Below are 27,820 nucleotides of genomic sequence, written 5' to 3' on the forward strand. Positions count from 1 at the left end.
CGCGGCTGTTATGGAAACGGGCTGGGCGCGCAGGCGGCGATGATGGGGCGGCCATGGCCCGGGCCGGCAGCTCCAGCGGCAACGCGGCCGCGGGCGAGCGGGCCGGGGGCGCTGGGCGGCCAGAACCGTGGGAGCTGTCCCTGGAGGAGGTGCTGAAGGCGTACGAGCAGCCCATCAACGAGGAGCAGGCGTGGGCCGTGTGCTTCCAGTGCTGCCGCGGGCTGCGGGGCGCGCCGGGCGGCCGGCGGCGCATACGGGACACGGCGGACATCCTCCTGCGCAGGGACGGCTCGGTTAGCGCGCAGCGGGAGCCCGGCGCGGCTGGTGAGGCCGGTGGCGGCGGTGTGGGGGTGCGGCGGGGCGGGGGGCGGTGTCCGCCCGGGGGGAGGGGCTGAGACCCTCCCTCCCTCTGCTGGACCAGGACCCGGACCCGGACCCGGCGCCCCGCTTCCGGCGCCTTCCCTCTCTGAACCCGCCGATCTCTCCTATTTCCGCGCCCGCCCTCTGCCGCACTGGGGGCCCCTCCTCCGCCTTCTCTCTCTACGAGACTGGAAGGCCCTCCTCCCTCCTCTCCCCTTTCTGGATTGGGATCCCCCAGCAACTCCTCTGGGACGCGGACCTCCGCCCCTTGCCCCTGCTTTTCCTCTCTCCCTCTGCTAGACATGAAAGTCACTCTCCCGACCTGGGACCCTCACCACCCCCCTTTCCTGGATTCCCCCCCACCTGAAACCCATCTTAACATCAGGGCCAGCTGCTGGCTGGAGAGGAGGGAGGGGGCTTTGGCTTCTTGCCTGAGGCCCTTCAGCAGGGAGACTGGCCTCTGCCCCTCCTACCGCGGTTCTCCCCACCTGGGCTGCTTCCTTTTTCCTCTGGGGGTCTGCAGCCCTCACACCTTCCCACCCAGTGACTGGTGGTGTGGATCCTTGTTGGACTGGTAGGTTCAGGACAGGCGCTTAGGCACGAAAGGAAACACATGGTTTCCTCGGGCCCGTTTTCCGTGGGTATGAGGATTTAACAGAGAATGTGTAAAATTTGGGGAACAACTTGCTTAGTGTTCTGCTCTGAACCATGAACGGGAACCAACAATGAAGCCCTTGAAAGATACTTGGAGTCTATGGTGAATGATGAGTTTAAGTGATTTGTAGCCTCTTTAAGAAAGAAGTTTTCTTCCTGGAGAAGCAGAGTGCTGGGACGGAGCATATGATGATGTTACCCCCAAAAGTGATACCCTTGGAGGAGCACACAGGCCAGCTGTGTGTGCTGGAGGGGGTGGGTTTGGGCAAACTCATGGAGGTCTGGGAAGGACCAGGGCAAAGCTAGCCAGAGGCGACGGCTCCTTTGGTAACGGGGAGGGGTCCGCTGAACCTCTCCCACCCCCTAGGACCGTCACTATTTCTCCACAAGCTCCTTCTCATCTCTGAACCCTGCTCCCACCTCCCTTAACAGCTGTGTGACACTTGAGAGTTGCTCTGTTTTGCACAAAAACACTTACTTGACAGGAGAAAATAATAAGAGCTGGACTCAAACAGTACTGTTCCCATTTTACAGTCGGGTAAACTGAGGCTCGGGCTTACCCATAGTCACACAGGAAGCGGCAGGATTTGGATTCAGCCCTGATGCTCTCAATGCCTGTGTCCACCGTCTTCAAAGGCTGGGCTGAGAGCACGATCCAGGGTGGCCTCTCCGCATCGGTGGGGCCCTGGAGTCTGCATATTCACCAAGAGCTTTTCTCTTAAAGCTGTATGTCCTCCTTAAAAGACCTTCCCTGTGCCCCTCCTCATCCCTGAAGACAAACAGTGTAATCCAGGGGGTGGCTTCTGGTACTGCAGAGCAGTACAGGACTATAACGGGCCTGCCTGGTCTGACCCTCTGATTTTAAAGACGGGGAAGCTGAGGCACAGAGTGGTAAGTGGTTTGCCACCAGTCAGATGCAGAGCGGAGGGGTCCCTGCATCTCTGACTGTGGGGTCAGTACTCTCCACAGCGGACCACCAGGGCCATCCTCGGGGGCAGCGGTCATCTGGTTCTGTCCACCTCTCCAGCCCCGGGGATGTGTCAGCCCCTCCCAGCGGCACTTGTGCTGCCTTCATACTCACAGGTCGACTGGAAATCCAAGGCTGCGCTTCAAAGCTCACGTGTGGCCACTCTCCACTGACCTGTATGGGGACGTCCCAGCCCACGACACACAGGAGCCCAATTTCATTTTCCCTTAGACATGATCTTTGGTTTCTGTCCATAAACACGTCTTGTAAAGGTGGATGAGGTTTGTGACTTGCTGCCTCTTTAAAGATTAAGAAAAATAGATTACCCTGAACTTTCTCCTCTGTCCCTGTTGAGCTTTTGTGAATCAGCTGAAACTTTAGACCAGCTGTCTCCCTAAGGTAGCTAGCCCAGCGTTTCTCTGGGACTTGAGTGATTACTGGATTCACTGAAAGATGCGTGTTTATCTCGTACTGTAATCGCAGTTGAGAAGGAGGTTCCCATCCTCCCTCAGGAAGTTCTGGTAAATGTAGGCATTAAGTCAACGTTTAAAATAACTTTAAAGAAATCAACAACCAGGGACTTTCCTGGCGGTCCAGAGGTTGAGACTCTGTGCTTCCACTGCAGGGGGAGCAGGTTTGACCCCTGGTCAGGGAGGTAAGATCCCACATGCCGCGTGTCCAAAAAGAAGAAAAAAGAGGGCTTCCCTGGTGGCGCAGTGGTTGAGAGTCTGCCTGCCGATGCAGGGGATGCGGGTTCGTGCCCCAGTCCGGGAAGATCCCACATGCCACGGAGCGGCTGGGCCCGTGAGCTGTGGCCGCTGAGCCTGCGCGTCCGGAGCCTGTGCTCCGCAACGGGAGAGGCCACAACAGTGAGAGGCCCGCGTACCGGAAAAAAAAAAAAAAAAAAAAAAAGAAGAAGAAAAAAGAAAAGAAATCAACAACCAAACTAAACCTGACTTGCGGCGGGGGGCAGGGGGTGTGGAGGAGTACTATTACTTTAGCGTACGAGTGGGACTACTTCCCACTTCCAGCTAAGCAGGGGAAGCTTACTCGAGTAAACTTCCTAGTCGGGAAGTCTGAAGACTTCTTCATAACTGCTTGGAAGCCCCCTTTTTCAAGTGGGAAAATGGAAAAACATGTTAACAGTGAAGTTATCTTTAAGAGGCCATTATTAAAACCTCCTGATGGGGAAGGGTGTTTTGTTTTGTTTTTAAATTGAGGCAAGAAAGTCCATCAGGCATCTCTGCAGTGCGTGTGCTGACCGTTCTCTGAGGCAAAGCCCATTCATGCAGCGTGGCCAGTGGTCAGTGGTCCTGGGACGCTTTCAGTGGCATTTGTCCGCCTGATGCCTCCGGGGCAGGCCCGCCAGGACACTGCCTGCTCCAAAGCAGTGCTCGGCTGTCACCTTGCCTGAGACCTCCCATCCTCCCAGCCGACATCTGCGGGGAAACATAACGTTCTTTTCTCCAGGCACCAGGCTCTCCACCATGAAAACCCCCTTGGGCAGGTGGAGGGTGGGTGCAGGGTGTTGATGGGGCTCCTTTCACCTCCGACCTTCTCCATTCTGCTTACACTAATTTACACACTGCCCTGCTTTTCTGGGTTTTTTTCTTGTCAGTTTTGATGCTGGAATTTTTCACAGGCCCCTCTCTTCACGCTTGGGTGCTCATGTGACCTGTCCGCCAGGTCACACCTGCCCCTGCACCCCTCCTCCCACTCTGTCCTTTTCTGCCTGTAGTTCTGAGGCCACTGGCCCTTCCAGGCCCCCCCCCCCCAAGCACCGGGCCCTGTCTCCAGGGTCAAGCTTCCCCCTTGCAGCCCACCGCTGCCTAGAGGCAAGGCCTTCCCAGTTCACCTCGTTTGCAGCCCTGAGTTCCAAACACAGAGACCATTTAGTTTGTCCTGCGTTGGACCTTGGCATCCCTGTGTCATGAGCTTCACGGGGCCCAGTTCTCTATCTACCTCTTTACCTCCAGCCCAGTAGGTGGAGAAATAGCAGTGCTGGGGCCCCCACTCCTCCTGCATAAACTGGGCTGAGAGTGGCACATGCCCAGGCCGTGGGGAGGACTCATGAGGGGACATCAGTCTGGAGCCCACATCACCTTGGGCCCAGGGAGCTGTGCACACAGACCCAGAGACACACGTGCTGCTGCTGCTGCCCCTGCTGCTGTCACTGTGTGTGTACGTGGGGCCGTCTGTGCTCACTGGAGATGCCCCTTCCCACGTCTCCTGGCCCGGCACGTCCCTTCCCAGGAGCTGAAGTGGGACCCCTGGCGTTCCAGGCAAGCCTGCGTGTGCTGTGGGCTCTGGGCCCTCACGGTGGACTTGCTGGGCCTCATTGGGAGATCGCCTCCTGAGTGACCAGGGACTGTCTCTGTAGCTTGCCTATATCTTTTTAAAAAATTGTATTTATTTTTGGCTGCGTTGGGTCTTCGTTGCTGCGCGCGGACTTTCTCCGGTTGTGGCGAGCGGGGGCTATTCTTCGTTGCGGTGCGCGGACTTCTCACTGCGGTGGCTTCTCTTGTGGCGGAGCATGGGCTGTAGGCATGCAGGCTTCAGTAGTTGTGGCGCATGGGCTCAGCAGTTGTGGCTCGTGGGCTCTAGAGCGCAGGCTCAGTAGTTGTGGCGCACGGGCTTAGCTGCTCCGCAGCATGTGGGATCTTCCCGGACCAGGGCTCAAACCCATGTCCCCTGCATTGGCAGACGGGTTCTTAACCACGGCACCACCAGGGAAGTCCCACCTGTGTCTTTTTAAATGGCTCTCCACACAGATGGACATACAGGTGAGGGCTGAGTGTCCAGCAGTGAGAGGAGAGTGGGGGCTGGCTGGGAAGATGAAATCCTGCTTCCGAGGAGAGCATACTTCCCTGAATCTCCTCCTGGCAGCCAGAGTATTTCTGGTTGAAACATTTTCTTTGAACCAGGTCCTTCCCGTATGGCTTTTGTGTCCTGCTTCTTGACCCCCCACCAAAGCTACCATGCACCCTTGCTGTCACGCAGGGGTCCTCCCGGGCCCTTTGCTCCTGTGAGGTCACACAGTCAAGATATGGTCTGGGGATGCAGCGGCTCCACCTTGCCATCCTGAGAGACGGAGAGTGAGGGAAGCACTGCTGTGAGCCCATCCTACAGACGAGAAAACCGAGGTCCAGGAAGCAAAGCAGCCATGCAGTCACCCTCCGGGAGAGGTGGGGACAGCGCTGGCAAGGAGACTCAGCCTTAGCTCGCGCCCACCCCTGCCTGACCTTGGGAAGTTACGTAGGCCTCTGGGTGCCTCAGTTTCATTTTCTGTGCAGTGGGGGTTTGTTAGCAACTGCCCCAGAGGCCATGTGGTTGTTTGGGGAGCCTTGGGACATACCTGGCCCCGGAGGCACTGGCTTGTGGGCTGTGATCCTGGTCCCCTGTGCACCTCCCCAGACACAGCTGGGGAAGCAGCTCCTGCAGGTTCACGTGACGGGCCCAGAGCAGGACTGCGGGAGTCAGGGGCCTGGGCGCTGCTCCACTGCACAGTTCTTGATGGGAAACATCCTCCGCTGCAGAGAGCACCAAGCACCCCCTTCAGAAAATGGGGGCGAGGGCTGAAGGCACTGCATGGGGCAGGTGGGCGCGTGCGCGCCGGAAGGGTGTGACTGTGTGAGCTGGTGTGCTTGTAGATAGCATTGAGATTTAGTCTCACCTCTGAGCAAGGATTGCCTCACAGGAAGGCAGTCCCTCGACAAGCTGTGTTCCCTGCTGGGACACCTGTGAGATGCCTGTGCCTGGGGTCACACGATAAATGACCCCACGGTAAGCTCTGCCCACCCGGCCCTTTGCCAGTTCTGCCCCGTGCTTCTAGAAGAGGCTTCAGGTCTTTGGGGTCCCTGGGGGACCCGTGTGCCCTGGAGACTTGGCTCATGGGGATGCAGCCCAGCCTCTCTGCCACTGTAGGGCCCCACTCCTGCTACCCAGGCCTTCACGCAGAAGGGGTCCTTGGTCCCCAGGACAGCATCAACGGTTCAGTGCCAGGGCCACGCTGTGGGGACCGAGGTATTTGCGTGGCTCCCACAAAGGGAGCACTGGGCACTGGTTGCTCTGGTCCCAGGACGTGGCCGTCTAAGCAGATACGCCAGTGAGTGTCAGATGCTAGGGTTTCGCTGTGATCCTGTTAGACTCCTGGGAGGGAGTTTGGCCTCCGGGTGCGGCCCACTCAAGGAGGAGGTGGCCTGGAGTTGGCACCCCTGTAACTGGGCAGATGAGCCTGTGCTGAGCCCAGGGCGCCTGAGCACAGGTTGCCCACCACTGTGTCAGCTCCGCCTGGAAGCCCCAGCTCCACCATTTGTTAGCTGTGTGGTCTTGGTAAATCTCTGTATCTCCCTGAGCTTCAGTTTCCTCCTCTGTAAAGAGGGAGCCATGGCGCCAGCCTCCATGAGGAGTCTGTGCCAGCTGAAGCCACGGTAAGTCATTTGCTAGCTCTGCAGCAAAGCGCCGGGCACGGAACCACCGTGGGGCCCGCCAGTCCTTGCGACTTAAAATACAGCTGGGTTGGTGAACACTCACCTTCCAGACCGTGCTGGGTTGTGATGGGCGCTGAGGGCTGGCTGCCCCCTCCCCACCCTTGAAATCAGGGAAACTCGAGGCCTGGCACCTCCGGGAAGCACCTTTGTCAAGTGTGATCCCTTGCACCTTCCATGGCCCCCATTCACAGCTACAGGCTTTTACTGACCACTGAACACCTGTATACGCCCAGCTGCTCACTGTTGCATTAACTCCACTGATGCTGGGGGTGCAGTGTCTTCCATTATTTAGTGGATCCGCGCGACACAAACGCCCTTTATCTTCGGCAATCTTCCTGTCGCTTGATGGCATTTTGAAAATATTTGCAGAGTTAGCAGGTTCACTTAGCAGAGAATTTCACGGTTTGTGTGGTTTTTGTTTTTGTTTTTGTTTTGTTTTGCGGTACGCGGGCCTCTCACTGTTGTGGCCTCTCCCGTTGCGGAGCCCAGGCTCCAGACGCGCAGGCTCAGCGGCCATGGCTCACGGGCCTAGCTGCTCCGCGGCATGTGGGATCCTCCCAGACCGGGGCACGAACCCGTGTCCCCTGCCTCGGCAGGCGGACTCTCAACCACTGCGCCACCAGGGAAGCCCAACGATTTGTGTTTTTTTTCCACCTCAATTTAAGGCAGCTAAACTTCATACCCTAGCACAGTCCTGCGTGCCTTATTCAAGGAAGGTGGTGGAAGGAGGTGGGTTTTCTGAGTCTCGTCCAGCCTGGCCTCTTGGGAGGCCCGGGGGTGGCTCAGGGAGTGACTGGAGCATAGATTCTGGGGTCCCCCAGCCTGGCCACAGCTGGCACCACCACTTACTAGCTGTGACACCTTGGGCAAACGAGCTCACTCCCTTGGGCCTCTGTTTCCTCATCTGTGAAATGGGTACAAGAACCATCTACCTCCTGGGCTGTACACCAGTTACACGACTGAGTACTTGTAAACATGCCAGCTCAGTGCCATGTTTAATAATAAACATAATAAAATACCTAGAGCCCAATTCAACACCGGGGACTCTGAGTCTCTGGCAGACACAGTCTGGGGAGAAATCCCCAAATCCAGAGGTGGTGGCCAGACGCCAGCTGACCCAGCGCAGCTGCCGGGAACTCTGGAGCAAGGCCTGCCCTTTCCACTGTGTCTGGGTTTCTCATCTAGCTCTGATTTGGGGGTGTGCGGCTTCCGACCGTGAGGGCTTTCCCTGGGCCTGGCTGACCCGAGCTGGCCCCTGGCTACTTCCTCTCTCCCCTTTCACTCGTGCCCCCAACCTTGCTTCCCGAGGGGCCGGGATGGACTCCGTGGCCCTGTTGGCTGCTCTGCTCTGAGTGGTCGCTGTGCAGGGCGAGCAGGGGCTGTCTTTGCCAGCCGACCCTCCGCCCCTGGGGCAGGGCTGCACGGCTCGCCTGGTGTCCAGCCCGGAGCTGGGCCTTGTCGGTGTCCATCCAGTGACTGATGACTCAGCTTTCTGGTTTCTGATGGAGACCTTGGGCGATGCACTGTGTGCTCCTGGTGGGGGGACAGTGGGGGGCGGGCGCCGGCCCCGTGTGTCGGGTCCCGGGGCCGCTGAAGCTGGTCCTGACTGCCTCTTCTCTCCCCTTGCAGAGTCCACGGCGATGGTGTCACCGGCCAGCTCGGAAGCCCAGGTACTTTAAAAACAAACTTTACACGTTAAAAGTTAGGTGTCTTATATAACGCACATAAAGTTATACAGTTGTTCCCGTGAGGCAGGATGCAGATAAATGCTCAGTGGCTTAGCGGAAGGGCCTGATGGGGAGATTGAGGCCAGAGGGCAGGCGGTGGTGGGGGAGCCCGCCAGGGTGGTGTGGACTCGGTGGGCCCCAAATTCAGGGGAAGTGATGCACCTCCCTCCCTCTCCCCTGCGACCCCCGGGCTCCTGGATGGGCCTCCCACTGACCCGAGGGAGGAGGGGGCAAAGGTGATGTGGTCTCCGGGGCTCCGTGGTCACAGAGTGTTGGACAGGAATTGGGTCTGGGGGACAAACAGGAAAAGCAGCCCACAACCAGTGTCCTGGAGCCCCCATCCAACCCAGAACACAAACCTCACCTGGCAGGACCTCTTCCTGTGTCTCCCGTCCCATCCGCCCACCCCCAGGTAATTGAATTTGATGTTTATCATTCTCCTGCCTTACAAAAAACAGTTCTGTGCAAATACGTATTTATATATTAAACACAGTGTTAGAGCAAGGGTGTGGGCACAGGCCAAACAAACGAGGCTGTATGGTTTGCTGTGTAGAATTTAGAAACAATAATAAAACCATTCCCACGTTTTTGGACTTTTTCTCATTGCCACAGGCTGACGATTCTTAATAATGTCAGTGATAAGATGCCCCCTCTGGCTGGGGTGGATGCCCTGCTGTTTACACAACATGGATTTCCCGTAGGATTGCTGTGCACTCTGTGCTATACAGTTTTCTGGAATTTGAGGGGGAAAAACCCAGCCACGTGTTTTCAAGAACCGATTTCACTGCTCACCGGCTCCTGCTGCCCACAGGCCTTGAGTAGACTTGTGTTCATGACCTCCCGCTCCAAAGGAGGCCTCTTGTTATCAGTTTTGAAAATATTTACAAGGAACTTTGTATGTAGGGGTCCAGTCTGCACCCTTCTGCCTGGAGCCTCATAAATCAACCTGAGAGCCCCACCCGGGGAGGTGGGGCAGGGCAGTCTCCTGTGCTGTGTGCCTAGATTCTCACACTGGCCCTTCAGTTACTCGGGCCGGTCCCTGGGGCTGGCGCACTGGGCCTGCGGGTGCCTGGTTCCCATGCTGCCCGGGCAGGCGGGGTTCAGGGTTCTGAGACTCTTGGCCGGCTGCCCAGATTTTTCCTTACAGGGAAGCTGGTGGTCGTTGCCTTTGGGAAGCTTTTAAGGAGCAGCTATCAGATAAGAGACTGCAGTGGAGTTAACCCTTTCACTGATGTGATGCCCACACGGACCTGCGACCAGGAGCACCGGGGGAGGCTGGGCAGGCGGCAGGCTGTGCTGCGCTGGAGCAGGGGAGCTTTGCCGCCTGCCCCACCCCATGGGGCACAGTGGCCTCCTTCGGAGAGACTGGGTCAGGGCCACCCCTGTGGTTGGCAGGGGCTGTGAGGTCCCCCCGGGGGGGCGGGAGTGGAGTTCACTCCCCCCCACCATCTCCTTCCTGGCCCCCACCTCTGAGCCAAGAAAGGACCGCTGGAAATTTGTGTAAAGCGAGGCCCTCGCCCACCCAGTGGTCCTGAGGGGCGTCCAGGCGCTTTCTGGAGATCCCACTGCCGCAGGGACTCCACCAGCCACGGCCTGGCCCTTCGGTCACCTGTCAGATGTGACCGGCCTTCGGCCTTTGGGCCTCTGACTCATGGTTCTAGGGTGCGACTTGGAGCCAGGTCTGACCCTCGCCTCCTGAGGCAGAGATAAGACGTCTCCAGGCTGGGAGCGTTGTTGACTTTTGCTGGAACTTTACTCCCACTGGGGCCTTCCTCTTCCCACGCGTCCGGTGTCCCGAGCCAGGCTGACGCCCCTACGCCCCCTCCAGGCTCAGGGTGTCTCCTGAGGCGTCTCTGCAGGACAGGGGAGGCCTGTTCCCTGCACAGCACTGCCACTCGCACCTGTCCTTCAGTTCTGCTCCAGCCCACTCCCTCGGGGCCCGGGGCGGTGACATCACAGGAGAGAAGAGGGGAAGCCAGAAGGGCCCCGGAGGCCAGGTGGCCCGCGTGTGCCTGGTGAGGGCGCAGCTCCGTCCGTGGCACAAGGTCGGGGCACAGGCTGCAGGCCAACCCGACCCCCAGGCCAGTGCGGCCATTCTGTGCCATTCTGTGTCTCTGCCCCACCTGTGAAACCAGAGGTTACCTCAAGGCTTGTGGCAAGGTTAAGTGGCAAAGAGCTGCTGTCATTTTGTCGTGTGTGTATCTCTTGCATCGTTGTCCTCAAGGGAAACCACGAAAGCAGTTTCAAATACAAAAACAAAGTGCCGTCCACACTGGATGCAGCTTCATTATTCTTTTTTTTTCTCTTTTTTTAAAGATTTATTTATTTATTTTTGGCTGCATTGGGTCTTCGTTGCTGCGCGCGGGCTTTCTCTAGTTGCGGCAAGCGGGTGCTACTCTTCATTGCAGTGCACGTGCTTCTCATTGCGGCGGCTTCTCGCTGTGGAGCACGGGCTCTAGGCGCACGGACTTCAGTAGTTGTGGCATGCAGGCTCAGTAGTTGTGGCTCACGGGTTTAGTTGCTCCGCGGCATGTGGGATCTTCCCGGACCAGGGCTCGAACCCCTGTCCCCCTGCATTGGCAGGCGGATTCTTAACCACTGCGCCACCAGGGAAGTCCAGCTTCCTTATTCTTATTTCTTATGCTCAGCCGAGCCACTGGCCGGCATGGAACTGCTTTCCCCTTGGTTCCTCCGCCTCCCTGTCAAGCAGACCCGCGTCCCAGGGCCGCTGTGTGAGCAGGGACTGTCGGGTGCACACGGCACTGGGACAGATGACTGTCTTCCACAGAACCTGGATTCCTAGGTGCTAATGGCAGTCTGTGAAAACAGGGTTCCCCGCCAAGTAAAACTGAAAGCAGAGTGAAGAGGTCTCTCTACCGCAGGACTCATATTTCTAATGTGCTAATCCACTTTTTTTTTTTTTTTTTTTTTTTTGGCGGTACGCGGGCCTCTTACTGTTGTGGCCTCTCCCGTTGCGGGGCACAGGCTCCAGACGCGCAGGCTCAGTGGCCATGGCTCACGGGCCCAGCCGCTCCGCGGCATGTGGGATCTTTCCAGACCGGGGCACGAACCCGTGTCCCCTGCATCGTCAGGCGGACTCTCAACCACTGCGCCACCAGGGAAGCCCGCTAATCCACTTTTTAAAAAACTTATTATGGGACCTCCCTGGCGGCACAGTGGTTAGGAATCCGCCTGCCAATGCAGGGAATACAGCTTCGTGCCCCGGTCTGGGAAGATCCCACATGCTGTGGAGCAACGGAGCCCATGCGCCACAACTACTGAGCCTGCGCTCTAGAACCCGTGAGCCACAACTACTGAGCCCACGTGCCACAACTACTGACGCCCGCGTGCCTAGAGCCCGTGCTCCGCAACAAGAGAAGCCGCCACAGTGAGAAGCCTGCACACCGTTACTAAGAGTAGCCCCCACTCGCCGCAACTAGAGAAAGCCCGCGCGCAGCAGCGAGGACCCAATGCAGCCAAAAATAAGTTAATTAATAAATTAAAAAAAATCTTATTATGGAGAAAGAATTTCAAGCATATACAAAGCCAGCAGAATAGCATGGTGGGCCCCACAGCTAAGGACACACCTGCCCCCTGGTGACCCCGCCCTGCTCCCCATACTGAGGTACAATTATTTTTTAGGTTCTTCTTTTTCAGGTTAAATTTACATACATTGAAATTTACATGCAGCTTAAAATACTTAAGGGAGGGGATCTTGCTTTTTGTGAGTTCCAGTGTCAAACTTTATCGAATAAGCTAGTCTTTCTCTTCTGATTTAAAATATACTGTTATAGCATATGAAAAGCTAATGTTTCATTAGGTTGCCTCTCCGTCTTGTTTTAAACAAAGTTGTTGGGGTAAGCTTTACATTTGGTGAGTTCTGACCAATGTATACCATGTAAGCAACACCGTACTCAAGAATACAGACCTTTTCCAACGTCCCCAAAGTTCCTGTGCTGCTCCAACCTCCACCCGCCATGCCGGCTGGGAGCCATGGGCCTGCCCTTGGTGACTGTAGATTCGATTTGTCTTGCTTAGAGCTCCGTGTACGCGGAGCCCAGCAGCCTGGAGTTCTGGCTCCGGGATGTGCACGGGGATCAGGGCTCCACACGGCTGCCCAGCTCACGACTTGTGTGGGTACACGTTTTTCCTCTCTCTTGGTTCAATTCCCCAGAGAGGAGCTGCAGTCCCGTGGCAAAAGCGTGTTGGATTACGAGAACTTGCCACACAGTTTTCCACAGTGGCTGTGCTGCTCGGGGAGCACCCTGTTCCCCGTTTGGGTGACCCTGGGCGCATCCCCAGGGAGGACAGCTGCTGTTCCATTTCACCATTAGAAGCCGCGCGGTGGTGACCTTCTCCTGCGGCGGCTGGGACCCAGGCCCGCCGCCGGCCCCCTCCCGGCACCCCTCCCGTGCGTGTGTGCCCTCCCTAACTGTTTGTGACCGCGGGCCCCTGTCCCGCAGGTGGTTCAGTCGCTGGGCTTCGCCATCTACCGCGCGCTGGACTGGGGGCTGGCGGAGCACGTGGAGCGCGAGCTCAGCCCGCAGCTGGAGCGGCTCATCGACCTCATGGCCAACAGCGACTGCGACGACGATGGTGGTGGCGGGGCAGCCGACGAGGGCTATGGGGCCCCCGAGGAGGAGGAGGAGGCCGAGGGCGGCCCCCGCGCCGTGCGCACCTTCACACAGGCCATGCGCCTGTGCGCCGCGCGCCTGACCGAGCCCCGGGGCGCTCAGACCCACTACCAGGCCGTGTGCCGCGCGCTCTTCGTGGAGACGCTGGAGCTGCGCGCCTTCCTCGCCAGGGTCCGAGAGGCCAAGGAGGTGAGTGGAGACTGGGGGACGCCCAGGCCGTAGGGGCCAAGGACATGGGGGCGTCTGGGAGGGGCTTAGGGCGGGGCAGACGGAGCACGTGGGGGCGGGTGGAGCAAGGGGTGGGGCCATGAAGGCGCCTCCACCTGCAGAGGTGGGGCCGGGTGGGCGGGGCCAGGCTGTCCCTCCCCGTCCCTACCTCCTTCCCTGTGTCCCTCTGTTGGACCACAGGGGGTTCCACCCTGGCCCATTATGGGCATGTGTCTCTCGTTTCCTCTGACCAGGAAGCGTTCCTGCACAGCTTCCCTGGCCCTGAGCTTGAGCAGGCTCTCAGGGCTGTTTTGATTGATGGGCCTGGGGCCCAGCCCAGGACAATTCAGATGCTGCTTGAGCCACCTGGTCCTCATCTGCAGCCCAATCCTAGCCCAGTGGGGGTGGCCCCTCTGCACAGCCTGTGCCTCTGAAGCCCCATCCGCCTTCTTCCCTCCCCACGCTTCCCCGGCATCTCAGAGATGTCCTTCCAGTGCTCTCACTGTGGATGGTCCTAATGCTTTTCTGTCACCTGTCCTGTTGCTGAGGTCAATTCCTTACCCAGGCAATAAAAGCTCTTTGTTTTAGGAGCAAACAGCTCTAGACTTCAAGCAGTTGACCCAAGAGAAGTCTGGGAAATTGGAGGAGGCGGTGAGAGGGAGGCTGTTGGTTGGCATTTGGGGCAGAAACAGCCTACTCAGGGGGCAGGTAGAGATACTCCAGGAACGACAGGAGACCCACCTTCATGCCCTTTGCGGAGACCGCCAGGTCACACGCAGGTCTATTTTTAGAATCACACAGCTTGTGCTTCTCAGAGACTTGGCAGAGTTTTCTAGAGCGTCCCAAAGCAGTTTGGCAAGTGGCTTGGGGTGAAAGCCAGGGTAACCGGTTCTGTGTGATTTGGGGGATGGGGAGGCCGAGGCTGTGCGCTAAAGGCAGCTGCTCCTCCAGGGAGGAAGATTGGTGAGAGCAGAGACCCAGCTGCTGCCAAGATCCAGGGCAACGAACCTAGCAGCTTCTTCCCAAATTCTCAGCATAGAACAGCTACCTAACATTCCCCAACATCCTTCTTGGGCCCTCACCATGATGGCAGAATTTTTCCCAGTTCGTGAAATACATCCCTATGACTGTTGGCCTTGACCAGCTGAGTAACTCACCCTCTCCGCTGTCCACCCACCCATCCAACTACCCATTTATTGATTCATTTATTCATTCAACCAATGTTTAAGACCTAGCATGTGCCACACAGTGCTGGGAGCCAGAAACACTAAGATAAAAAAATAAAAGCGAAAACAGAAAACGTGGTTCTGGCCTCATGGAGCCAGCCATTCAGACAGCAATCAAAGCAGCAGATAAACGTACAACTGCAGATGGGATCGTGTGCAGAGAAGCGGCCGAGGGTGCCCCATGAGGGTGGGTGTGCGTGGGGCCCGGGGGCCCTGTGAGCTGAGGTCTCAAGCCCTCAGTGAGGGGGATCAGTGAGGGAAGGGGCCAGATTCTCCTGCAGCCAGGAGGTACCATGTGGGTGCTCTGTGGAGGTTGTGCTTTCTCCCCTGCCCTTGCCTGGGAGATGCGTCCACAGATAGCCAGTGGGGCGCAAGTGTTCCCGTGGGGCTCCAACACTGATGACTTGGTTCCCGCAGATGTCTTTCTGAGCCCCAAAGCCTTGTACAAAATGCCCACTTGTCCCTTTTTTAGCTGGTGGACTAGTAGCCCATGTGGTACACAAGCGTCCCCGGGGGGACAGACCAGCAGGGCCCACATCCCCACAGCTGCTGTTCTCCCATTTCTCCTGGACTTACAGATGCTGCAGAAGCTTCGGGAGGATGAGCCGCAGTCAGAGAAGCCCCTGATGGAGCTCGACAGCCTGGGGCGCACGGACTGGGTAAGACGTGGCCCCCGCTGGCCCGGGGCACAGCCCGGGAGCCCTGCCCGGGGCTAAGGGCCATTTTCATCTTCTCGGGGGCCCAGGCCCGACTCTGGGTCCAGCTCATGCGGGAGCTGCGCCACGGAGTGAAGCTGAAGAAGGTGCAGGAGCAGGAGTTCAACTCCCTGCCCACAGAGTTCCAGCTCACCCCCTTCGAGATGCTGATGCAGGACATCCGCGCCAGGAACTACAAGCTGCGCAAGGTCATGGTGCGCCCCTCAAGGTCATGGTGGGCCTCTCTAGGTCATGGTGCGCCCCTCAAGGTCACAGTGGGCCCCTCAAGGTCACGGTGGGCCCCTCGAGGTCATGGTGCGCCCCTCAAGGTCATGGTGGGCCCGTCAAGGTCATGGTGGGCCTCTCTAGGTCATGGTGGGCCCCTCAAGGTCATGGTGGGCCTCTCTAGGTCATGGTGGGCCCCTCAAGGTCATGGTGTGCCTCTCTAAGTCATGGTAAGCCGTGTTGAAGGGGGTCCACGTTCAGCCCCCCTCTGCTCGCTGGAGCCGCTGCTTGGTGTGCTGGCCACTGAACTGGGGCAGATGTGGCCCGGAGTCACATGGCGCACGGTCCTTTCAGGGACACAGTGTGACAAGGGCAGGGACAAGGGGACCAGGGGCAGCAGCTGAGGCTGCAGGATTGTCCCATTTAACGCTCACATAGCCCCTGCTGTGTGCCAGCATCGCTGAGAATCTTAGACGTGTGAGTTAATTTCATTGTTAGGACAACACTATGAAGTGGTGCCGCTGACCCCCGTTTCCACATGAATAATCTGAGATGCAGGGAAAGCCTGTGGTCAGGCCTTGAAGGCCATGGCCGCACAGCCACTGCGAGGGAGGCTGGAGTGAGGCCCAGGCGCTGCCCATGGCTGCGTGAGCCCCTGTCAAGGCCGCAGCCCTGGCAGATGGGCCCTTAGCCTTGCTGCCCTCACCCCACACACAGGTCAACGGGGACATCCCTCCCAGGGTGAAGAAGGATGCCCACGAACTTATCCTGGACTTCATCCGCTCCCGGCCTCCGCTGAAGCAGGTACCGGCTCCCTTGGGGCGTTTGGAAGGTTGGTTCTGGGGCAGTCACTGCCCCTGGAGCACGCAGGGCCCCCACGTCCGCCCCTGTGATGCCGTGGGCTCCGGATTCCTCATGCAGGGTTCCTCCCCAGCTTGGGAGTCGGCCCCCACCTGGCGCTGCCACACCCCCTGCAGGTCTCAGAGAGAAGGCTTCGCCCCTTACCCCAGAAACAGAGAACGCTGCACGAGAAGATCCTGGAGGAGATCAAGCAGGAGCGCAGGCTGCGCCCCGTGGAGGGCAGGCACTGGGACGGGCGGGGTGAGCGGGGTGAGCACGGGACACCCCCTCCCCTACCCCTTGCCTCCCCTCCGCCCCCCAACCCGTCCTGTCCTGTCCTGCCTCACCTGCTGCCTGCCCCAGGGTTCGGCTCTCTGCCCTGCATCCTCAACGCCTGCTCTGGGGACGTCAAGTCCACTTCCTGCATCAACCTGTCCATCATGGATTCCGGGAGCACTGCCCAGCGCCCGCGGCCCCGGGTCCTGCTCAAGGCGCCCACATTGGCTGAGATGGAGGAGATGAACATATCTGAGGTCAGAGCCCACGGGTTCCTGAAGAGAGACTGAGGAGGAAGGGGGAGGGGGAGGGGGCAAGGACACAGCCAGCGTCCGTCCGGCGTCCAGCTCTGTGGGGCGTGGCCTGCTTTGAAGCTGGTGTCCTGCTGTGGGGCTGGGTCTGCCCTGGGGGCAAGCATGGCCGGGCTCAGGACCCTTTTCCATCTTGGTGGCCCAGAAGGGTCACTGGGACGGTGGCCTTGAGCCACTGTGGCCTCTGCACAAAAAGGTCTAAAGCAGAGCGCTCCGTCTTCCTGGGGCTGGGAAGCTGGGCAGCCCCCCTCAGAGGTGAAAAGCCAGCGTGTCCCAGCGGGGCTCTGCAGCCTGGCTGCTGCCCTCTGAGCCCGGAGACCAGGCTGGTGGCCATGTCCATGGGCCCCACCTGCCCCAGACCTGCCCTCCCAGGACTTTCCAGGGGCCGCAGACCAGGGTGTGGTTTTCGAGGCACCCACCTCCCCCTGGCCTGGGCAGTGTGTAGCGGAGGCCCCTGTGCCCAACATCTCGGCCCAAGGACCGGCAGGAGGCACTGGCGTGCAGAGAGGTCAGGGAGGTGATGGCTGGCGTGTTCGCAGGAGGAAGAGTCGCCGTGTGGGGAAGTGACACTGAGGCGAGACCGCTCTTTCTCGGAGCACGACCTGGCCCAGCTCCGGAGCGAGGTGACCTCTGGCCTACAGCCCCCTGGAGGCCTGGAGCGGGCTCGGCCGCGTACGGCCAGCGTGCAGTGCTGGACGCCCAGCGCCCAGGAGCCGGGTGGGTGCTGCCCTCCCTTCCCTGGGCACCCTCCTGCGGGCGCCCTTTGCCCCTGCCCGGTCCCAGCGGCTTCAGAGGGTACAGGGAGCTCGCACCTGCAGGAAGGGTATTTCTCGCCCCAGGCAGCCATCCTCCACCTTTTAAAACTTTATTAAATTAGTAATACATATTCATTGTAAAACTTAAAAAAAAAGTTCCCATGATTCTATTACCTAGGGATAATTGCCATTGACATATTGGTGTATAGAAAGAAAGCTGGATGGATGGACGATTGACAGATCCTTCTAGTCTTTCTGTCAATGGAGACGTGCCCACAGAGTAGCACACACCACTCTGGAGCCTGACCAGTGCCCTGGGTTTTGTCACGAGCCCCGCCCTTTCCCCATCGGTCAGCACGCAGGACGGTACGGTTCTGCTGGCCACGCAGCGTTAGTTGGTCCCCTCCGTGGTGAAGGCTGGGCCCCACCAAGTGCCCCGGGTCACAGGGTTGCCACCCCGCCCCGTGCCTCCCACCAGGCGTGGCCAGGCCCCCTTCTCTCCCCTCAAGGTTACCTTGAGCCCCCGTGTTGCTTTCTGGCCCCTCTTGGGATGGTCTCATTTAGTGGCTATGACTCCTGGTGTGAAGAGGTCCAGGCCAGGCGTTCCGTACCTCACTGTCCCCCCATGGTGGAGCTGGACCCTCTCTTCCCCCTCCGACCCTCTCTGCCCCTCTGGGTCTCCAGGCAAAGTGTGGTGAGGGGCGCTGACCAAGGCTGCCATGGCCCCATCATGGGGCTCAGATGCAGGCCCCTCTGGCCTGCCGCACTGCACAGGCCCTCAATGTGGGTGACGTGTCCTCTACTAGACCCCTCACCCCCAGGAAACCACCGCACCATCACCTCCTGCTGCCTGGAGGGTCATCTCCCCCTTCCCTGGGCACAGCTGTCCAACGCCAGGACACCTGCAGGTTGTCCTGACAGCCCCCGGCTCTTCTACCAGGTTCTGTCAGCGTCCAGTCCCGGCCTGACCCCAGCTCTCCGCCACGCAGTGACCTGGGCTCAGTCGAGGATGGGCCTGGGGCCTCCGATCACCGGTGGCTGGTGAGTGTCGGAGGCGCTGTCGTCCAGGGTGGCTGTGATGGGCTGGTGTGCCGGCTGGGCTCAGGAGGGGTGAGGGCTCCCCTCAGTGGTGTGCAGGGTCCTGCCCATCTGGGCAGGTTGGGCTTTGCTGCCGCCCCCTGGACCTTCTGGGCACTGCGGCCCCCCGGGCCGGAGAAGGGCCTTGCTAAGGGGACGACAGCCCAGTTCCATCTCTGGGGGGTCAGGACAGGTGAGACGCCCAGCGCCCTGTGCCTGGAAGGCAGCGTGGTGACACCGGAGAGCACTTTCTCAGGTCTCGACTCTGTGCCGTTCCCTCTCTGCGCCTCAGTTTCATTGGCTGTGAATTTTGTCTGACTTTTCATTGTGAAGAGCTAACAGTTGCTGATGTTTTGAGGTCCCCACTTGGACCTGAACCGTGGTGCATGATTTTATCAAATGGGATGAGAACACTGAAGTGCCTGGGGGGCCACAGGGCACCTTGCTGGCGTGGGGAGGAACGTCCAGAGTGTGGTTGTCCTAATCGCTTCCTTGAAGTTTTACCAAGAGCCTCAAGTGAGAACAGATGTTCAAAGGCTTTGAAAAGTTAAGGTCGTGTTACTGTTAATACTCCCCAACTGAAGGGCATGCTTTCACCTCTGAGTCCTGTATTAGGTATCTGTTGCCGTGTAAAAAATCACCCCCAAACTTAGCAGCTACAACAACACGTTTATTATCTCACAGTTTCTGTGGGTCCCGAACCCAGAAGTGGCTCGGCCCGGCGGCCCTGGCTCAGAGTCGAGTGAGGCTGTAGCTGGAGTGTCGGCAGGGCTCCCGTTTCACCTGGAGGCTCCACCCGCCTCCAAGGAGGCTCCTCCCCTGGCTGTGGGCAGGAGGCCTCAGCTCCTCCCGTGCGGCCTCTCCCCGGGGCTCCCCCCGGGGTGAGCGATCCGAGAGCCAGGAGGAAGCCGGTGTCTTTATGACCCAGTCTCGGAGGGGACACGCTGTCACTTCCACCTTATCCGTTCAGTACAAATGAGTCACCGAGTCTTACTCAGGGGGCCACTTCTTGACAAAAGGGATGTCAAGGATTTGGGGGACGTGTTTGAATAGCAAGTCCCGTGAGTGTTTCTCTTCCGAGCGACTTGGCTATCAAACCCGAGAACTTGAGTGGCCTTACCTCTGCCCTGAGTGTGTGCACTGCCCAATCTGCCGAGCACCCAGCTTGAGATCTCTTGGCAATGTGTGCAGTTAGTGTAACACCTGTAAGGTTTAGAGGGGAATTGTTCAAATATAAACAGCACCACCAGGCTACTAGAAACAGAAATCAGAATCCAGAGGACCCGGACGCTTCTGGTCAGGGAAGAACACGGGGCCCCAGACTCACCCGATGCCGCACAGTAGCAGCTGACCAACAAGCCTAAATAGGACAACCCTGAAAGTCTGACCCATAAACACTGTGCAACTCCCACCAGCCTCTGGTGCCTCCCATGCCGCCTCGTCTTGGTAGCTAACGTTTCGATTCCAGGCGCCAGGCACTGCGTCCTCTCAGTGGAGCTGAAATGCCCCGCTTGTAGAAGAGGAACTGACGCTTTGAGAGATGGAGTTCTGCGCTAAGAACACAGGACTGTTCCCCTGGGGGCTAGGACAGGGTGTACTCGCCATGGTGGCCCAAAGGGCCGGGCGGTTATGACGAGGTGGACAGGTGCAACCACCTGACTGGCAGACCCGGAGTCGCAGTGGATGGTTGGCGCTGGGAGGGAGGTGGCAGTGGGGGAGGGTTCCAGGAGGAGGGACAGTGGGCCTGGGGACTCTGGCTGGCTTTGACTGGCCTGGTGTTGGCAGGTGGGGAGCAAGGCTGGAGGCAGATGCTTCAGGTCTGGGAGCACTGCGAACGAAGGTGGGATGGGCTGAAGGGTTACATGTGCAGCGAGGCTGTCGATGGGCTGGGGGCTGGCCGGTGGGGTGGGCGGGGCCAGGTCAGAGAAGCCTTGCCTGTAGCCATGCACAGAGAAGTCCCAGGGAGCAGTAGGGCTCCCTGGCGTGGCCGAGCTGAGGAGCGGGGCGTTTTATGGGGCTGCTGGGCTTGGTGGACCAAGGCCAGGGAGGTGCCAGGGTCCTCAGGGAAGAGGGGAACTTATGGAGACGCCCTGAGAGCCTGAGACTGGCCCCTCGGGCCTCCTGCCACAGGAGTTCAGCCACCCCGTGGAGAGCCTGGCTCTGACGGTGGAGGAGGTGATGGACGTGCGCCGTGTGCTGGTGAAGGCCGAGATGGAGAAGTTCCTGCAGAATAAGGAGCTCTTCAGCAGTCTGAAGAGGGGGAAGGTGAGGGGCCCGGGGTTGGGGCAGGTGAGGGCAGGACTGGGCCTGGCGAGTTCTGGACAAAACTGGGCTCTAACCAGGCCTTTCCGTACAGATCTGCTGCTGCTGCCGGACCAAGTTCCCACTGTTCTCCTGGCCGCCCACCTGTCTCTTTTGCAAGAGGTGAGTGAGCCTTTTCAATGCACCTTGGCTGTGAATTAACATGAGAAGGAGGGGTAAGAAGCCTCTAGGCTTCTGTCCAGTAGAGCTTCCTGCGATTCTGAGGATGATCTATCAGGCACTGTGAGTCGTGCAAGGAAGGGATAGAATTTTTAATTTAATCGTAACAGCTGAGCAGCCCCCACTTTCAGCCAAGGTGGGGGTAACAGGAAGCAGGACAGCCAAAAAGAAAGAAAGAAAAAAAACCCTCCAAGACATGAAACACTGGTTCTCAAGACATCAGGTATCAAGCAACCAACGGGAAGCAGACAGGGTGAGCTCTATCCTAGGACTGCCTCAGCTCTGGACTCGGAGCCTGTTCAGCTCCTGGAGTGGAGGAGCTAAAGCTGAGAACCAGGGGACCCGGGCAGCTAGAGTCCTCCCCTCTGGAGAGAGTCCTCCAGGAAGCAGGTCTCCAGAGACCTGCAGAAGGTCCCCCTTGAGTGTTCAGAGTTCTGATCAGCACATACATGCAAGGAAATTACTGAGGGTTTGGAAGGAATCATCTTGAAGCACAGATTGGCAAACTCCAGCCCATGGGCCAAATCTGGCCCACTGCCTATTTCATAAGTAAAGTTTTATTGGAACACAGCCACACCCATCTGTTTAGTATTCATTTAACCACACCTAAAATGTTGACTATCTGAGCTTTTACAGGAAAAGTTGACTGACCCTGTCCTAAGGGTTTAAAGGAACAGTACCAGGAATAGTGTCTATTCCCACCAGCCATGGTGGAAAGTTGTGATTCATGGCCGCTGAGTGGAATACACAGGAAGGTCTTGCCTCACTAGCGGGAATAAGTGCCCCTAGACTGAGTACTGCTCCAGAACTAACAAATCACAAAAGCAAGACCAGAAAGGACCAAACTATTCCCAAGTATCTTGACTGTTACCCAGAGCAAAGCTCAAGAATAGGAATAAAAAAGTATCCAGTACCCAGCAAGATAAAACGCCTGACATCCAATCAAATATTATCAGGCATGTCATGAAGCAGGAAAACATGACCCATGATGAGAAAAATCAATCACATCACCCAGAACTGACACAGATTTTAGGATTAGCAGATAAGGACATTAAAAGGTTTTTTTTTGTTTTTTGTTTTTGTTTTTTTGTTTTTTGGCCACACCGCACAGCATGCGGGATCTGAGTTCCCCAACCAGAGATTGAACCCCACGCCCCCTGCAGTGGAAGTGCGGAGTCTTAACCACTGGACCACCAGGGAAGTCCCGTGGACATTAAAAGTTTTGAACTGCATTTCATATGCTGCCAAAGTTAACGACATGGAAAAGGTAAAGAAGAGACCGATGGAACCTCTAGACGTGAAAACTGGAATGTTTGGGATGAAAATTACACTGGATGATTTATAGCAGATTAGACATTCAGAGGAATGTGCAGAAGAAAAGATTAGTTAACTTGAAGACCGAGCAATAGAAACATTATCCAAAACAAACACACTGAGAGAAAAGAATAATTTAAAAATGAAAAAAGGTGTTGGCAAGCTGTGGGATAACGTTAAGAAGCCTAATATAGGTGTAATTAAAGTTCCCAAAGATGTGGGGGCAGGAAAAGTATTTGAAGAAATAACAGCTAAAAAGGTTTTCCAAATTTGATGAAAAATATAAACCTACAAGAAACTCAGTGAACCCCAAGCACAAGAAATATGAATAAAATCACACCAAGACACATAATAATTAAATTGGTCAAAACCGGTGATAAAGAGAAATTCCTAAAGTCAGTCAGCAAATAAAGACATGTTATGTACAGAGAAAGAGATGACTGCAGCTTTCTCATCAAAACATTGCAGGCAAGATGTCAGCGGAACAACATCTTTAAGGTACCGAAAGAAGAAAAAAAAAACGGTCAATCTAGAATTCTGTACCCAGCAAGAGGCAAAAGTAAAGACATTTCCAGAAATACAGAAGCCAAAAAAAACGTTCTTCACCAGCAGACCCACACTGGAACAAATGTTAAACGAGGTCTTCCACGTAGATGGAAAATGACACCAGATGGAGATCTGAATGTACACAAAGGAATAAGAGCACTAGGAACAGCAACTCCTAACATATAAGATTATCTTCTTATACCTCTTTAAAGGGTAAACCAATACCCAGCAACCAACAAGGTAAAATTCAGTGTCCATTATCCAATCAAAGATTACCAGGCATGCAAAAAATTAATAAAAATGTATTTGGGGGGTTATCACATATCTGTAAGTAAAAAATATAACAATAGCATTAAGACCAGAGGTGGAGGACTGTAAGTATGCTGTTATAAGTTTTCATATGAGATGGTAAAATATTACTTGAAGGAAGACTGTGATAAGTTAAAGACTATACTATGAGCCCCAAAGCAACCACTGGAATGGCTTTTATGTCAACAAAGAAGATAAAATGGAATCATAAAAAATACTCAATACAGAAAGCATAAACAGGAAAAGGGAACAAAGAACAAATAGGACAAAAAGAGAACAAATCACAAGATGATAGACTTAAACCCAATTATATCAACAATTACATTAAACATAAATGGTGTAAACAATCCAATTAAAAGGCAGAGTTTCTCAGATGGAATAAAGAAAGCGAGACAATCTGCTGTCTACAAGACATGTAATTTATTTTTAATTTAATTTTATTTTTTGGCTACGCTGCACGGCTTGCAGGATCGTAGTTTGCCGACCAGGGATCAAACCCAAGCCCCCTGCAAACCCAAGCATGGAGTCCTAACCACTGGACCGCCATGGAATTCCCAAGACATGTACATTAAATAAAAGACACAAACTGGTTGGAGGGAGGTGGGTGGAGAAAGATACACCACACCAACAGTAGTCTGAAGAAAGATTGAGTTGTTATATTAATATGATACAAAGAAGACTATGGAGTAAAGAGTATTATCAGAGTTAAAGGAGTTCATTTCATAATGATAAAAGGAGGAAATTATCCTGAACATTTTCCACACCTAGCAAGAGATTGAATATACATGGAATAAAACATTGACAGACTGCAAGGAAAAATAGCTAAATCCATGGTTATAGTTAGAGATATGAAACCCTAAGGGCATAGGAGATTTGAATGACACTATCACCAGCTTGATCTAAGTGACATTTAGAGAAACTAGACCGAACAGTGGGATGTATGTTCTTATCAAGTGCACACGGAACGTTCACCAAAATTGACTATTCTGGGTCAAAAAACAAGTCTCAAAAATGCAGAAGGATTCCTATCATACAAAGTATGTTTCCTGACTACAGTAAAATGAAGTCAAACTAATACAGAGGTTTGTTGATGGCGAATTAATTCTAGAACATCCATGCAAGAGTGCATGGTCCCTTGTTTTAAAAAATGAATTTGGACAATTTGTACTGATGTGGAGAAGAGCCCTGGTGTATCTTTATAGGATAGTATGCATGATACCCCATTTCATTTTCTGTATTTTTATTTTAAATGTATGTTTTTGTTAATTTATGCTTAGATGTGGAGAATGGAAACTGCTGATAGCAGGGGTCATCTCTAGGATGGGCTTTACAGGAAAGGACTCGTGTCTAAATTAAAATTCTCGCTAGTGTTTGAATTTTTACAACAAGAAGGCGTTTACTTTTGAAATCATGTATGGGAAATAAAAACTGTTAACCACTGCTTAAAGCTGGGCATCTCACTTGAGGGCCCTCTGGCTCTGACAGTGTTGTGGAGAGAGGGCTCAGGTACCCTCCACTCCAGACCAGACGCTCCCCAGAAAGTGCGAGGAGGGGCAGAAGTATTTTGGGTGTAGAGATGAGTAAAAAGAAAAGCAAGATTTGGGAGTAAAATGAAAGTAAAGCACTGACGTGGCCAGGGGTCAAGCAGGAGGCGAGGACAGCCTGGCCCCGCCTGTGTGCTGGGCGGGTGCTGGACCCCTCACAGCTGGCACTGCTAACCCTCTTCTTTTCTCTCCAGAGCTGTCTGCAGTTCCTGCAGCATAAAGGTGAGGACCACCTGGGGTCAGAGCGAGGGCCCACATCTCAGGCGTCCTGCGGCCTGACTGGGCCTGTCCGGGGGTGGGCGGAGGCTCTGCTGTCTCCTGTCGGATGATCCCTGCTCACTGCTCACCTCCTTCAGCTCCTTCCTCCGGAGCGATCCAGTCCTACACTTCCCGAAACTGCAGTTTTTAAAGACCCTTGTAAATGGTCCCTTTTTTAAAAAATTAAATATTCTGTGTTAGTAGGCCAGTGCCAGGAGACCCGTCTCTTTCTCTAAAAGCCCTCCTTCTGACACCTCAAATTCCTTGAGTGTTTTTGGAAAGCCTCATTTTATAACAGCTTGGGGTGTCTGCGTACACGCAGCTGTGCACAGAGGTAAAGGAGAACATTTCGAAGGGTGTCACCCCTTTACACCTCGTCCCAGAAGCAATCTTCTGTTGGAGGGATTTTTACCACCACTCTCTTCAAACCGTTACTTTTTATGCTGCCACTTGGCCCTAGAGAGAGCACCTCATCAATGTTAAGTACTGATTACATACAGGCCACAATGCTCCATCTTGTGTGTTGGCGGCTGTCCCGGGGGACCAGGGGGCCTGGAGTGTCTCTCTGTGTTGCAGATGAAGATGCCGTCTAAGAAGTTTGCACACATCCCCGTGTACACTCTGGGCTTCGAGAGTCCTCGGAGGGTGTCAACCGCCAAAGTCATGCCGGCACAGAGAAGAGACGCCTTCCAGTGCGTGCCTGCCCTTGGTGACGTCCCTGTGGTGGGCAGGCATCACAGTCACCTGCAAGCTGGGCGGGGGCCCGTGTGCTGGGGTGGGGTGGGGCTGAGAGGTCAGAGCCCAGGACCCAAATCCCTCCTAAGGGAGAGCTGCTGCGGGATGGACTTTGCTCTGCCTGATGTGGGCGCGGGGGGACATGGAGACTCGGGGGCACCCCTGACGGCCCCGTCCTGCCCCAGACCCCTGCAGGGGCCCCACTGGCGGAGCGTGGAGGAGGAGTTCCCGCACATCTACAGCCACGGCTGCATCCTGAAGGACGTCTGCAGCGACTGCACCGGCTTTGTGGCCGACGTGGTGCGCTCCAGCCGCAGGAGTGTGGACGCCCTCAACACCACGCCCCGCCGCGCCCGCCAGACCCAGTCCCTCTACGTCCCGAACACCTGGACGCTCGACCTCAAGTGAGGGCCGTGGCCCCCTGGCTGCCTGGTCAGAGGCTTTTCGAGGTGCCCGGGTGGCCATGCTTCTGGGGAGGAGCCAGGCTAGTCCGGAACCAGGCGGAGAAGCCCCCGTCCTGGGGCACGGCGGCCCCCGGCCCTCGTGATGTGCATGTACATATATACATATGCAGATACGTTTATATAATATATACACACAGCATATATATTTATATTCATGCTTCCTGGCCCCAGAGTTCATTTGGGGTCAAGCTCACTCCAGGACCCTCCCTGGGGGAGGCTGTTTCCTCTCAGGATTCCTTGAGTAGAGCGTGGTGGGGGTGGAGCGGATGGGAACAGGTCTTCTCACTCAGACGCAGAGGGGGCACGTGGGCATACAGCAGAGGGGCTCTGGGGAAGAAGGTCCTGCCCGCACGTTTTCTTTTCCGGCAGCTTCCCCTCCCTGGGTGGACGTCCAGGCTGGGACAGGGGTCCTTGGTCCCCAGGGGGCCTGGAGCACCCCCCTCGCACCTGTGCTCTCCTAGCAGGGCCGTGGGCTGCGGAGGCACCTGGGAAACCTCTGAGTGGGCTAGGATTCCCCTGTTGGGCATCCCAGCCCTCCATGTGGAAGGTCTAAGGCCAGGCTCACTCCCGGCCCCCACTTGGCATCCGTACCCCGGCCATCCGCCACACAGCCAGTGTCGCTGGCCTCACACACTCAGAGGTGCGGGGATGGTGCTGGCCCAGGGGTCCTGGCGATGCTGGCGGCCCTTGTACGGGAAGGAGCTCTGTAAATTGTACACAAGGCCACTCGTGGCCGAATAAAGGTGGTCTCACAGTCTCCTGGCCGGGGTGTGCACTGAGAGCTCTCCAGTTGCAGGGGGGGTCCTGTGCTCCAAGGGCGGACACTGGGCTCTGAGGGGCCACCTGCTCACTGGTGCCGTCATGACATGAGCGTGCTCAGGCCCACTCCATGATCTGGCCATCTTGGTCCTACAGCCGACAAGGGCTGTGTGTGTGACAGCCGCACAGCCTGCTGCCTGTCACCTCCCAGCCTGGGGACACTTTGGCCTCATCCGCCAGATCTCTACTCCTGTTCTCCAGGCAAAGGGTTCCCTCAGGGTCGGCAGGTTTGGGGGAAACCTGTGGGTGAGCACCCGGGTGCTCTGCCTGCCCACAAGGAGGGGGGCTTCTGTTGTCACCCCCATCTTACAGATGAGGAAACTGAGACTCAAAGAGGTGAGGGAGTTTGGCCACAGATGCACAGCTTGCCCAGGATCTTCAGCCAGGCCTATCGGATGCCAGGCTCTAAGGCCTGGCACACGGATATGGGCCCGGAGGAGGCCCCAAGGGACAGAACTTGTAACAGACGGGCCTACGGGTGAGATGCTTTCTTCAGCTAGGGTCCAGGACCCTCAATGACAATTAGAGCAGCCAGGAGAAACAGCCCATTCCCAGCACTTCTTTGAGCACTTCATGGGCAGGCGGTATTGTTATCCCCATTTTAAAATGAGAAAACTGGTACAGAGAGGGTAAAGGATTGCCCCCGGTCACACGACCAGCAAGGAGAAAGCACTTCCAAGGGCAGATAATCCTGCAGGTGCGGAAACAGGGCAGGTGACACGAGCAGGGCCATGCTCCCAATAGGGGGAGACCCAGGTTCTAATCCTCACAGGAACACCTTGAAGTGAAAGCCCATCGGAATAAACCCCATCCTGGGACAGCTGGGCTAAGCCAGGAGGGCCCACACGGCTCCAGGGTGAGGTCAGGAGGGAGGGTCCTGCTGTCCTGGCTGCTGGGGCTCACCTC

General features: G+C 56.4%; 1 protein-coding gene across 6 annotated transcripts; it reads left to right on the forward strand.

Annotated features, from left to right (window-relative positions):
* SPIRE2 (spire type actin nucleation factor 2) lies at window positions 1-26,852 on the forward strand. Of its 6 annotated transcripts, none has more exons than XM_060084456.1 (15): window positions 1-324; window positions 8,101-8,141; window positions 12,662-13,021; window positions 14,844-14,924; window positions 15,011-15,175; window positions 15,903-15,989; window positions 16,163-16,286; window positions 16,389-16,558; window positions 17,152-17,329; window positions 18,308-18,408; window positions 20,575-20,709; window positions 20,801-20,868; window positions 24,833-24,860; window positions 25,473-25,588; window positions 25,817-26,852. In XM_060084456.1, the coding sequence occupies exons 1-15, from the start codon at window positions 54-56 to the stop codon at window positions 26,037-26,039; spliced, it is 2,148 nt and encodes a 715-aa protein (XP_059940439.1). In that variant the 5' UTR covers window positions 1-53; the 3' UTR covers window positions 26,040-26,852. The 6 variants fall into 6 exon arrangements, with proteins under 6 accessions (XP_059940439.1, XP_059940438.1, XP_059940434.1 ...); XM_060084451.1 differs by having other exon boundaries at window positions 18-324; window positions 16,163-16,295; XM_060084452.1 differs by having other exon boundaries at window positions 18-324; window positions 16,163-16,265.
* Window positions 26,853-27,820: the final 968 nt, after the last annotated feature.

The sequence above is a fragment of the Mesoplodon densirostris genome, chromosome 19 (genome assembly GCF_025265405.1).
Source record: "Mesoplodon densirostris isolate mMesDen1 chromosome 19, mMesDen1 primary haplotype, whole genome shotgun sequence".
NCBI lineage: Eukaryota > Metazoa > Chordata > Mammalia > Artiodactyla > Ziphiidae > Mesoplodon > Mesoplodon densirostris.

Coding starts and splice junctions, on each gene's coding strand:
- SPIRE2 (XM_060084455.1), top strand. CDS start 54: ATGGCCCGGGCCGGCAGCTCCAGCGGCAACGCGGCCGCGGGCGAGCGG. Junction 20,710..20,800: donor GCAGTCTGAAGAGGGGGAAG/GTGAGGGGCCCG, acceptor CTTTCCGTACAG/ATCTGCTGCTGCTGCCGGAC. Junction 25,589..25,816: donor CAGAGAAGAGACGCCTTCCA/GTGCGTGCCTGC, acceptor GTCCTGCCCCAG/ACCCCTGCAGGGGCCCCACT.